The sequence below is a fragment of the Mycteria americana genome, chromosome 6 (assembly GCF_035582795.1).
Source record: "Mycteria americana isolate JAX WOST 10 ecotype Jacksonville Zoo and Gardens chromosome 6, USCA_MyAme_1.0, whole genome shotgun sequence".
Lineage (NCBI taxonomy): Eukaryota > Metazoa > Chordata > Aves > Ciconiiformes > Ciconiidae > Mycteria > Mycteria americana.
Genome location: NC_134370.1, coordinates 13,261,207 through 13,274,378, shown reverse-complemented (window position 1 = coordinate 13,274,378; position 13,172 = coordinate 13,261,207). Strand labels below are relative to the sequence as shown.

The following is a 13,172-nucleotide window of genomic DNA, read 5'->3' as shown; positions in this document are numbered from 1 at the left end:
CATTTTTCTTTCAAATATTCATCTGTCAGGAGTAACTCTGCTTTAAATCACATTCAATTGGAGGAGTCTGGTTTCATGCTGATAAGCTAAGTGATAGTGTTTTTGCAGTTTGCAAGGAACCATGTTGTCATTCCCTCAATCATATCACAAATAAACATTGATGATTTAGCAACAGAAGACTGCATACTCCTGGCTTCAGATAGCACTTGGTTTGGTCCCCAACCAGAAATGCTATTGTCTTACGAACAACCCTCATAAGCTATTTTTGGTGTAGTTCCCATCAACATTAGCATGACGGCATGCTCACTTACGTCATGATGAGAGTTTCCTCTCCAGGTTCCCCTAATACTCCATCTACAAACAGTGGGAGGGATGTGAAACTGTACTTGCTCCAAGATCTCCCTTCATCAAAACTTAACCTAGTGGAGAAAGTAGAATTAGTATCTTCTTTCCTTACTCTCCTCCTACTTTACTTTACTACTGAAGACACTCTCCAGTCCACTACAGCTGCTATGGAGAAGTAGGAAGCAGCTTTGGTTCTTGGATACTGCGTTTTTAATCCTTTAAATAACTACTTTTTGGGGAAGCATCATAAATCAAAGCATTGATCAAACTTGTTTGGCATCATACTGCTAATCCATGGCAAATACTTTAAGTGGTGGAAACTAATAAAGTTATGTTAGAGATTGATGCTTTAAGGGCAAAATGTACCCGAGGTATTTTTTTTAAAACAAGTGATTTTGAGCATCTTATTTTTGGGTCCCCAACATAAGACTTTTTAAGGAGGTTAGATTTCTGGAGCCCAAGAGTTTTGCCTCTTCTGACCAGCAGTCTTCCCTATGGTGGGTCTAAGGGAAAGCTTGGAACCACTCATCACTTCCTAAGACTTGGGTCTGTGTGTTTCAGATGTTGATAAGACACTGACCGTAGTGGAAGTAAATCATGCAAAACATCACAAAACTATATTCTACCTACCACATAAACTCAAGAGTGCTGTCTAGCAGGGACACTTTTGCCTTATTGGCTATATAACCCTGAATCTATTCAACAAAATTCTGGTTCATAAGTGTTGCCTGCCACACAGAAGACAAGTTCATCAATAATTTTGAAAATTAAGAGTACTTTGGCAACTTAATAAGAGACAAAGCCATAATTGAGATTCATATTACAGAAATAACCAAACCCAAGGAGCCAAGTTGTGGTAAACCAGGAAAGTCATGGAATTACATTGACAATATCTCAGATCTGGCCACTGAACGATGTAAGCTGGAATTGCCAGGATTTCTTAACTTTATTTGAGTAATGTTTGCCAGTATCTTAATTGATATTTTTTAGATTGTAGCTACAGAAAATTCTGGATGCAGCCTACATGCTTACTACCTGTTAGAAAAGACAGAGTCATTACCAGAGATGTCTGATAGGCAGAGATGTGTGTTTCATGGCGACCAGTACTCCACCTTGATCCAGGTACAGAACACTGTGCTCTTCCTCAAAGATCTGGGAAAAAAAAAGCATATATTTAAATCTATTTTCCTTAGTATCAAGAAAATGTCATAGTTCTTTAAGTACGTTCATGACAGAGGACAGGTATGTACTAAGGAAGTTACTGAGTAGAGGAAGGCATTCTGTATAGAGAAAGTTCTTGGGTTTTGTTTTTTATTGTTTTGGGTTGTTTGGGTTTTTTTTTTTAACTTTTCCCAGGTCCTTGGAAAATGCATTCTGCCTCTGCTTGATAGAAAGTTAGAAACATGAATTTTTGCAAGGATCACCAGTTTCCTTCCTTTCAATGACAGATTTTTGTTTAAAGAACAACTTTATGTGTTTGCACTTATCTGGCCCTATCTCACATAAGTGATGTAGACAGAAAAATGAGGGCTGGTCAAACATTGTAAAATAATTAGATTCTTAGAATATCAAATATTTAAAAAAGATTTTCTTTTCCTGTGTCTTTTCTGTATTGGGTTTCTGCAAACATCTGCTCTCCAGTTTATTTAGCAGCACTTGTCAGTCTGGGAAAATCACTCCTTCTCTCCATGTCTTGATATCCTACCCAGAAAACAGGAAAAACAGAACTTCCTGTTCTGAGGATAAACACATTAAAGGGTAGCAATGTTTTGTTAACAGGTGGGATTTCACTAAATATTAGGCACTTGATTGGACTTCATCATCCAGACTCTTTCCGCAATTAATGGAGAGGTAGGTAGCTACAGAACAGGATGAATGGAACTCTGTCTTTTTCTCCATTAACTTAAGAGCAAGGCAAAATTATCAGTTTGTATGGACACTGAACTTTGGACAACTCAACTCAGGTGAAACGAGTCCCATGCATAGTGAGGGAGAAGTAGACCAGTGCAACTGCTAATTCTCTGGAAATTATAATCATGGATGAAGAGAAAAATGGTTTGATCGGTACAAGGGCTGTACAACAGTGAAAGGAAACACATACTGTCCCCATATATATTAGTATTTTCATCTGTTCTGCGCTTTGCTACAGGGTTAAACTGAAGTCAAACTGAGTAGAATTATAAAAATAATTTTCTGTTATATGAAGTCTAACGACATATTTAGTCTTTTTCTTCGGGCATCTCTCTACCTCTCAGAAGGGAATAAAAGTTTTCCCTTTTGTATAGATTTGCAAAAAGCTACTCTGAACCAAAAGAAACAAAAATTAAGCAACATTTTGAATCTAATTCTATGACAATTTCCTATGATTACTATTTAAACCTGTGATTCTGTGTCATTTACCTGTCTCCAAGTGTTCCCAGCATCAGATGAAACAAACATGCTGATGTCATTGTCTGATAGTTCAGTGCCTATATTACCTGTAAAATGAACATTGATTAGTGATGCAACAATCTAAGAAACAGCAGAATTAGCAAATCAGGGGAGTAAATGTATTTATTTACCTTTTGCAATTATAGAACTTTTAGTTTTGGGAAGAGAAAGAGGGGGAAGGGAAGGAAAAGACTTTCAGTTTGAAGAAAATATATCTATAAAAGATCCAGTGCATAGAGCTCTATACACCTCCATATGCAAAGGAAATGCCCTGATTTGAATCTAAAGTTCATGGGAGTAGAAGACTAGAAGTGTTCTCCTTGGTCTTGAAGGTCAGTTTCCATAAAAAACATATGACAAGTTGAAGGTTCATAAGGACTTCCGTTTGACAGTCTTCCTTCCTTCCTGCTACTGGTGGTGTGACACCCCACTCAACACCCTCCACGCCCATCACAAACTCAAGGTTTTGTCAGTGTTTGCACACCATACACAGGCAATCTTTAAATGTTTCATACCTGAAGCTACAATAATACTGGGGGCAGTGTCTCGGCTGGCGATGTTTCCTGAGGTATAGGGGTTCTCTGAGACCTTCAGGTGAAGATGAAGGGAGCAATAGGGCTATGGAGAAAGGGGAAATAAAAGTAAAAAGCAGACACAATGTGAAGTGCATGCTCTTATTTCTACAGGCTTAGAAATATACAGTGTCTTTCTGTATTATTTCCTAATCACTGCATTCAGCCACCCTTAGAAATACACGGCTACTGTTCTGGTTCTGTTGCAAGAGCTTCGCTATCATTTTCTAATGCAACCTGTTCCCACTGGGAAAGTGATTCATTAAGCTGAAACCCTCTCACAAGGACAAGATCTTTGAGGCTGTACCCACAAAGGAGGCAACCAGGCTTGCAAGAGCAGGTAATGGTAAGGACTACTTCGCTCCCCTAGCTCCCAGCTCTCTTGAGAAGCAAGCAAGGCTGCAGATATGATGAAGTGACTCAGAGCAGCAGTGCCCAAGCTATATCTGCAACAAGAAGCAATATAACCCTATTGGTGTGGTGCTGAGTCACCACTAATTAGCCATGAGAAACAACTTAATTCAGACAGTGTCATACCATTTCTTGACTCTGAGTATTTTTGACGCATGACACTGCTCTGCAGTGCACTAAGAATAAGTACCAGGACTGGAAAGTGTTAGTTTAAAAGTTGTTTAATACAATGCTTCATTGCCCCATCTGGATGTGACCTTTGAGTTTTCAATACAAATACATCCATGGAAATCCCACCTATTTGTTATTGATTTTGTATGTCAGGTACTCAGATAAGACTGGAATGGCACAGAATAAATCAAGTGAGCAAGAAAGTAAGACAGACAGGCAGATTTCCAAAGTTGCCATTACAATTCCCTCCAAATCTGTAGTCTGGTAATTTCTGAAAATTTTGACAATTTTTGCCTTCTCTTGGGTTTTATTTTCAGTATTTTTTTCTTCCAAAACTCATGAAAAGTCCTTCATGAAACATGCTAAGGGAAGGGAGATGGAAAAATATTGGCAAGAAAACCTGAAGCAAACTGACCAAACTGAGGGGGACATCTCAAAGGAACAAACAGCAGGGCCCATGCTTCAGCTTGCACGGTTCTGTAAAACGAGCAGGAGAGGCTATGCAGAAGACCCTTCAGGCTCTTAGGAGGCAGGTCTTTCTGTCTAATATCAGTTGCCTAAAGGTTAGATCTCCAGCCTCAAAAGTTTTGTAGGCTTCCTCTGCAGGAGACCTAGCTCCATAGGTCACTGGAGGAAGAGCACTGATCCATCCCATCTCAAGGTAGGTGTCTATGACTCTGAAATGAAAACCTCCCTGTGGAGAATGACAACAAAAGGCAGGAGGTTTTTTGGGCAAAGGTGAATGAGGGTGGTGAGGAAGGATGGGAGATCTCACTTATGTGAGACAGAAAAAGGGGACATGGGTAGTGCAGAAGGGAACACAACCTGCCAAGTGGAATGTACTGAGCAGCCTAACTCTAACTGACAGCCTTGTGAGGGCAGCCGCTGGAGCAGCCCGGGGGCACAGGGAGGCAGTGGAAACCAAATCGAGCTGACAAGCATGCAGGAAGTGGAAAAGCATTGCAAGAGCATGAATTCTTCCCTTTTACATTTTGATACATTGTGAAAAGACTAAATACAGAACATATTTTTAAAACTAACATACTCCAAGCCCACTTCAGCATTTTGAAGGCAGTAGCTAATGGCAGCAACTCAGCCAATTCCCCACTCTGACAGAGATTAGACCTCATTAGATGCAAATCTTTGTACTACCAGAGGTTTTCTTTCAAATTTGTCTCATTTCACAGATATAGTACACAGAAATGGAATATATATCTCAAATGTTAAAAGCCAGGTCACCTGTCTAAGCAGAAAGATGGTATTTTTAGTGGCATGACTTCTTACTGGTTGGAGTGCAGTAATGCTTACAGTGTCTAGTGACAACTGGGTATGGTGCAAAAACTAACCTCTCCACTCTAGCCAAACACCAAAAGTTATTGCCCACGGCCATCTCGCATTCTTACTGTGGCAGCATTCTCTTCTCCATCCCTGATGTACACCTTCTCCATCTGTATCCTTCAGATATTTTTCCGGACTGGTTTGTCTTCCATCACACTGTTGGTCCCTTTGTGTTCCTCCTCTAGCTCCCACAGCTTAACTCGTATACAGACATCTCAGCTTTGTTTTTTAGAATTTCCATCAATTGTCTCTATCCTTCTTGTTGTTACCAACAGGCTACTGAAATCATTATTTTCATCAGAATCACCAATTTTGGGTTTCCCTGTCATCACCTAGTACCCAGCAGTGCTAGGTGCTGCACAGACACCAAGGGAAAGACAACCACTGCCATGGAGCATTTACAACCTAGGTAGAAGATAAAGCATGAGTGACATAGCCCATTGCTCTGCTTACTGCCATAGTTCTTACAATCATGCTGGAGTTCACTACTTGCTTCCTAATATTTTCAAGCCAGTACTTTTATGCTCCCCTCTCAGGAGGCTCATCAGTCTGTAGTAAAATTTCTCATAAATACCTACAAACCCACTTCTTGGCCGTTCTGCAAAGCCCACCTGAAGAGTGTCCAATGGCATGACACATACAAAACAGTTATTAGTGACTGTCCTTGATCAGGAGTGTGGCAAAGTATTATAACACAAGGATGATGCTAGGCACCATTCACAAAGCTAGGGATAGCCACAGTATTTGCTCACCTGTATAGCCAGGAGCAATGAAGAGAGATAAACATTTCCAGGAGAGATATTCCAAACACCTCACTTAGATGCTTAAATTATTCTGTAGCAGATGGTGCAAATGCCCTCCCTTATGAGAAATGGGTCTTTGTCCTGAAATCCTTATAATCCATATAGACAAGACAAACAAAATGTGGGAGGGAATAAACAGATGTCTGGGGAAGAGAGGCACAGAGAAAATAAATGACTTGCCCAAGGTCACATAGGAAATTGGAGATAGGCCTAAAAATTGAATCAAGATTCTCCTGAGATTCAGCCCAGTGTTTTAACCACAAGACCATCCTTGAAAACTAATTGATTAACTCTCCTAGACAGATGCCCATAACTTGCAAGATAGAATCACTCCTCAGTTAACCACTTCACAGCACAAGATAAGTATCAAACAAAACCAGTATCTTTGGGGTATAATACCTTGGCAGCTATTTTATGAAGATTAAGTGTATTCAGCATAGAAAACAAGTGGTATAAACAAGAAAAATAAAACCTTGGGATTAGATGGAATTTCATTGCTTTCCTCCATCCTCTTTATTCAGAGCCATCTCACAAAAAATGCAAAGAAATTCTTTGAGTTGCTTTGAAAACAACACCTCGAGCGTACTGTCAGTAGAGGGATGGTTCCATCTGGCTTGCCTTGTGTTTCAACCAGATTCCCTCTTAACCTCCTTAGCTGCCAACTTAGCTGCTATGTACTTATTTCTGCATTAACTCTCCCTTAGTTTAGGTTTAAAGACCAGATGCACAGAGAACGCAGCACTGCACTTGCAGGCTGGGGACCGTCCTGTCACTCTGGGAAAGGGCAGATCCCGTTCTGCCAACAAGCTGGAACATACGTCATTGCTGTGTCCCGAGCTTTTGCTAGAGACAGTTATGCTGAAAACCAGCAGTGTGAAAGCATTAGTATCTGCCGTGGAGTAAGGATGGGAGCTAAGCTAGATGTACAATGGACTATTAAGAATTCACTTAGCTATACCATAAGGAGAAGCAGCATCATGCCAAGAACAGTGATATGCAGAGGGAAAAGGAACAGCTGATGTAAGGAGGTAAAACTGCTGGTGATGCAGGGGTAGACAGAGTGTGGCTAAAGAGGTGAGTGGAGTTTGTGAACTGTTTAAATACTACAGCTATGTCACATTGACAAGGAACAGAATTGCCTCAGAGCAGGGGACAATTCCTTTTCTCCATTCCTCAGCAGAATGTCATGATGGATCCCTGACTTATTTCCAGGAACATACAACACTTCCAGTGTTCTTGCTTTGAAAATTTCCCCTACCACTCCCAAATTCTGTGGTCTTTTCTCTATCATTTCTTGAATTCTTGCATTCCATATTCTGCCTTCATGTTGCCCCATCATTAACTGTGAAGCTCAAATCAGATTTTTAAATAGCTTGGCTCTCTCTTGTAGGATTGTTATTTTACTCTGTGGTTTTGGTGCATTTTCTGTACCTCCCTTTCTTTTGTAGGCAGATGCCTGTTCCTGGAAGACCTAACAAGTCAGTGTAGTTCAGATTTCATCTATTTGCTTTCTTGCAAATTTGCAAGTCAACCACCTGAGACCCTTCATGTTCAGCTGATGATCCCTGCTCTGCTACCATTCCACTAGATTGTGACAACCTAAGCATGGGGGAGGCAGACAGGCTCAGGAAATTAAAGAGGCTTCTTGCCTGTTTTACCTCATGTTAAGGGAAGAGGAAAAATAAACATGGCTAAACATTCCTCTGGCCTTATCATGGGGAAGGGCTGACTAAGTTCCTTCCCATTCTTCTGGAAGGGCAAAGACTGAGCTACATGGTTTAAGTCCATTGAGGATTTGTCCCTTACCACCCTGAAATCATGGACCAATTTCTACAGATGCTCATGGACCTGAGATGCCTACCCCAACCCAAGTCACAGAGCATTCAGGAAGTGGTTGCTTGCCAGTTAAAACAGGATGACAAGCCTACATCGAGCTTGCCCAGGTGGAAGCAATTCTCAGGGCAACTACATGGTTGCATAGAGAGCAAAATAAAAATGAAACAGTGTTTAAATAGTGGCTTGTGCACACTGGAGCTACAAGGATGTAAACACAATCCACAGAGAACCAAGAGCTTCTCTGGGTCAGTTCTCACTGTGTCCCTACAAGTGCCCACAGTTCTGCCCCTGCTCATGACCCCTTGCCTGGCTTGTTCAGGTTTACCACCCTGAGGGAATTCCAGCTTGTCCAGGCATATCTGGTCTAATTGAAATGAAATGGATTGTGTTCTCAGGTGCCCATGAGCATAATAGCAGATACAGTATGGATGGGAAGCCATTAAGGGAGCCATAATCCCCTCCTGCCATAAGAACCATCCAGTCCTGGTTTATATACAGTCATACGATCACTTCCACTGTATAGTGGATAACTACAGTGGCAGCATACCCTTGTATATAAAATACATAGTTCCTGCAAACAACTGTTCAATAAGAACCCTGCAGAGCATTACCTCTGGCTGATTTATAACCACAATGGCAAGTCAGATCTCTCTTGATCAGTGTGCAACAATACCAAGAAAGATGTTCTCTCAGAACTCAAACTTCAAATTTATGGGAAAAGAATAGAGCTTACTTTGATTATTTCACTTGCCTGCATGGTTTTTATTTCTTCTGGCTTGCCAGCCCCCCAAAATATTACACTATCATATCATATAATAAAAATCTTGGGTTTCTGATAAAATTGGTTACAATTTGAAAAAATCTAGGGTTTTTTTTGTCAAATATGTTCACCTGAGTTAAAACTAGATTACAATCTATTTGAAACACAAAGACTTCTACACATAGCCCCTTCTGAAAAATTCAATTGCTTTATGTCTGCAAAGTTTTCTGAATGTCATCTTTTTGGTTTTCATCTCCTAGAAAGATTTAATTTAAAAATGCTTTTGCTTACAATTTTTAAAAACTTGGAAGAAGAAAAAAAACCGAAACAAATTTAGTCATGCTCTGAAATAACTCTTCTGTTTGACCCCCAGTCCTCCCTATTTATTTTTTCCAAAGTGGAGAGAAAATGAAAGGCTTGCATTTTGGCTCAATCAAAAAATCAATTATTTGAACAGCTTCAAATATAAAGTTATTTATTCTTTGCTTTTGCAATAATGCATGGGGTTCAGTTAAGAGATTAGTGTAGCATTCAGCTACATACCACAATACACAAAATGTAATGCTGATTCAGATTCTAACAAACTTACAGCCTCAAAATGAGAAACAACATCTTTTTTTTTTCAGATTGAAAATAACATGCAGGTACAGACAGCAGGAGGAAGAGCGGTGTAAGTAGTGCCCTTGATTCTGCCTGGAATCATGTTAGAATTTGTGTAATGTAAAAGCTATTGAGAATCCCAAAGGCTGGGGTTCTGAGTATTATCCCACTACTGTGTATAGATTATACCGGCTGAAAAACATGTCAAGATCAGTCTAAGCTTTCCAAGTTGACAGAGATCTCCAATTCTATTCACACTGCTTATATTTCACTTTCACTCTTGGAAATCATTTGCATATAATGATGATTAAAGACTTATCTATATGTTGATCTATATTAATAAGTACAGAGACAGATACAATATACACCCAACACATAGCTATACATATATTTGGATGAATGTGTCGATTCTCACTTCTGAGCTCAAAGAGAAAATGATAAATATTAATACTGCCGAGTGGCCTGAAAGAAATCAAAGCTCTCCTTTCCTTTGAGCCTGTCTCAAGTTATTAGGTCCCTGACAGTTCCTGAGCTACAATAGCTCACGCCTCCCATCTAGTGTCCAGAGAATCAACTGCGCAGAAACGGCGTCCAGCTTCACCTGCTGTTTGAGACCATCAGCTGTGCAGAAGGAAGGTGATCTACGATGCTTCCTTTTGTTCCAGAAATTAAATTAAATTAAGCTAAATTAAATGCCAGCTCTTGCAATACCACCTGGCAGCCCAAGCCTGATGTACTGCACTTTTAATATGCAGTATTCCCTCCATGAGATACACTGCACGGAGAGAGGAGCTGCCCTCTCCTTCTTGTGTTACCTGGTAGAAAAAGATTGTTCTGGGATGTTACCACCCCCCAGGTTCCCCCCCAGGTACTTACTAGGAGACAGTGAACAGGGTTTCCTCTCAGATCAGTGTCCGGAGCCTGCAACAAACTCCAGTCTCTCCCTTTATTGTAGGTGATGAACGTTTTCACTTGGTTGTCAATCTTCTTGTTAGCCAAGAACATTCCCTTTATCCCTGCTACCTAGGAAAAATTGACATGGCTGAAAAATAGATCAAGCCGATGCAGGTTCTGTGCATGTGTGTCTCTTGCCCTGTCAAACCCAACAGGGATCTGGTGGCTGTGTCAGTGTGTTAGATGTCAGGGCAAGAATTGCCAAGGAGTATCAAAGGAAGGCAAAGTGAGGTGCTGGGGACAAGATAAGACCATCATAGGTGGAAAGGTGACAAATAGAAAAGAAAGCTTATATTTCAGAATCAGCATGGGAACATGGTAAGATGTCAATAGCATTATCTGTAAAGTAACAATCCCTCAACTGTGTAGGCATCCTTCCCCCTGAAAGATGAAATATGTACAGGGCAATTATTTGTCTCTTGCACTGCAGTAGCAGGAAACAGCAGCAATTTTCGCCTTGCAAAGAAAATGGCAGTACACACATAAACTTGCAGTTCAGTGCTTCATTCTCATACAGTCTGCTTAAGACATTTCATCTAAGGATCCCAATGTGTTTCACAATTATCAGTGTTTCAACAGGATAACTTGGGGCACAGAGGTATTTTCATTACGGTTTCGTATTTTGAGGAAACCAAAGCACTGGTGACTCAAGCAATGCCACCCTGGCATTCTGCTAGTTATATAGCTAACAATGAGATTCTCATCCTTTTATTTTTCCTGGTGTTTTACCCAACAGTTTTACTCCATAGACCTGCAGGAGGATTTTGTAAAGATGTGACGCAAACAGACTCACATTGGAACCAAGCCCAAAAGTGTCTTAGTGGGGAGAAAAAAAGTCAACCTCAAACCACAACTCGCACTGCAGAATGTTCCCATCTTCTCAGCACACTGAAAATCAATAGCCCAATAGCTGCTGCAGCTTGCGAATGAATTTGTTAGGCTGTCATTCTGCAATCTGAATGCTGCAATAAAAAGGGAAGTAAAACTGGGAGAAGGAGGGGGAAAGTGAGAAACTTTTTGGTTTCCAGCAAGTCTGTTCAGTCGTCCACCCCATCACTTCTTATGATGGAGAACTAGTACACAGAATCATTCATCAAGACTTTTTGTTCATAGAGATACCTAAATGGTATCATGTGGCAAACGGTTACACAGCAGATTCAGAGTTTGTTCCAGCTCAACTGATTTAATTATGTGGCTGAATTTGGATTCTACAGCTCCCGGTGAGTTGGACCTTACTGCACTTTCAGTCACTGTAATAGTGTACAGTGCATTGGTACAGTACATTGGTGTACTTAGTCATTCTGAATAGCAATTTCCTCCTTGAGCAATGGCACTGAATTTCATTTGAAGTTACGTAAAGACTTAGACATGACTTGCTGTAATGAGCAATAGTCTTTAAATTAAGTAGTTAACTAATTTATTGTTGATATAAGCATAAAAAGATAGTATTTTCAATGTCCTAGCTGGATTGTTTGGTACCATCCAACTAAGTATTCAGGATTTCTTTGTTGTAGTAGAAAGGCACCTCGATAAGACATGGGTACTCTGTCTCCCAGTGATACTGCATGAGTAGACAGAGCTGGAAAAATAACATAGTTCTGCCTTTACTACCAGAGGCCAGAGCCTATAGCTCCATTTGTACTTTTCTTTATTGTTGTCCTGAAATAGTTATATTATATAGTCCCTGTGAAATGCTGGCCATAAATGATTAAAGAGCATTTTATATATCAGGTGATAAATGTGTTCTGAAATCCTGTGAATTTTTCTTTTTATGATTCTAGTCATGGGCTGGGACTCAGAATCCTTTCCAGAGAAAGCAAAGTGTAAGTTATACTGTCAGCCTTGGACAGCTTTATCTTAAAAACAGACCGCACACACTATGCGTTTGTGTGCTCTCAGTAGGAAGAGATACACCTACTGCATAAACACAACCATGACACACAATGATCTGTTCATCCCTGCTGTTCATAGAATCATAAGAGAGAAAGACTCATGCAAATAAGTGCATGACCACCAGTGGTCAGAAAGAAAAGCACTCCATCAGCTCCCACACAGACTTTGTAGACAGCCCTCACTGCCCCAAATACATTGTGTGCGGATACAAATGCTGCCTACAGTTTTAGTGAAAGATTCATACAAGACACTCGAACACACAACTCAAAACACATTCTTCACTCCCCATCACCAGTTTCATATGTCAAACATATACGTCCCATCCAAGATGCATACTGCTAAAAAAAATAAGTCCCAGAGTGATAGGCATATATACCATAGCTATAGACACATCTCCTCACAGTCTGTTATCACTTCAGGCATGGATTCCCACAGGCAGGATTGTCCTTCTGCGGACCAGTCCAACTACGTAGAGCCAAGCAGAGCCATACCACGCCATTGGAGAGGTGCAGGAACTAGAAAGGGCACTCAGACCCAATGGCCAGTGATTCTTGCTCTTCCCTTGCTCTGGGAGATGGTCTCTAGGATAGCTCCTTTGTGACTGCAGACCCACTGAATGCTGAGTCCAGTGGGCTACTGATAAAGTGGCACTAGAAGGTGGTGGAAAGAAGAGCTATTTTTACACCCTGCTCTGTCCAACATGGAGAAGGGGGAATAGTGTCCCTCTAGGAGTGGTCTCCTCATTCTCTACAAGGTCCAGCAGCAGAAGAGCTCGCACACTGAAATAACAACCTCTGAGTGAAAGGCTCCTGATGACTTACAGGAGAAGAGAAGGGAGAACATGAGGCACCATGAAAGAACTTCTAATTTTCTCTTCATGCCCAATGTAATTCCCCATCGAGCAGCACTGAGCAGATTTATCCTTGATGTAGAATCAGTTTAGGAATCTACACACACGAACACATTCACTACAATGCAACCAGATGAACTTCTAACACCTGACAAACATGCATACAGATACATGCACGTTTAACAGGTCTTTCTCTGGCATCTTCTCAA

General features: G+C 40.7%; 1 protein-coding gene across 2 annotated transcripts in view; it reads right to left on the bottom strand.

Annotated features, from left to right (window-relative positions):
• SORCS1 (sortilin related VPS10 domain containing receptor 1) overlaps positions 1 to 13,172 on the bottom strand; it is a 308,182-nt gene that overhangs the window by 54,610 nt on the left and 240,400 nt on the right. For both annotated transcript variants that reach the window (XM_075504592.1, XM_075504593.1), the window contains exons 10-14: positions 10,143 to 10,289; positions 3,291 to 3,393; positions 2,746 to 2,822; positions 1,406 to 1,497; positions 312 to 419 (exon numbers count right to left, since the gene is read on the bottom strand). In XM_075504592.1, the coding sequence (XP_075360707.1) occupies positions 312 to 419; positions 1,406 to 1,497; positions 2,746 to 2,822; positions 3,291 to 3,393; positions 10,143 to 10,289 (527 nt within the window). The remainder of the gene's footprint in view (positions 1 to 311; positions 420 to 1,405; positions 1,498 to 2,745; positions 2,823 to 3,290; positions 3,394 to 10,142; positions 10,290 to 13,172) is intronic.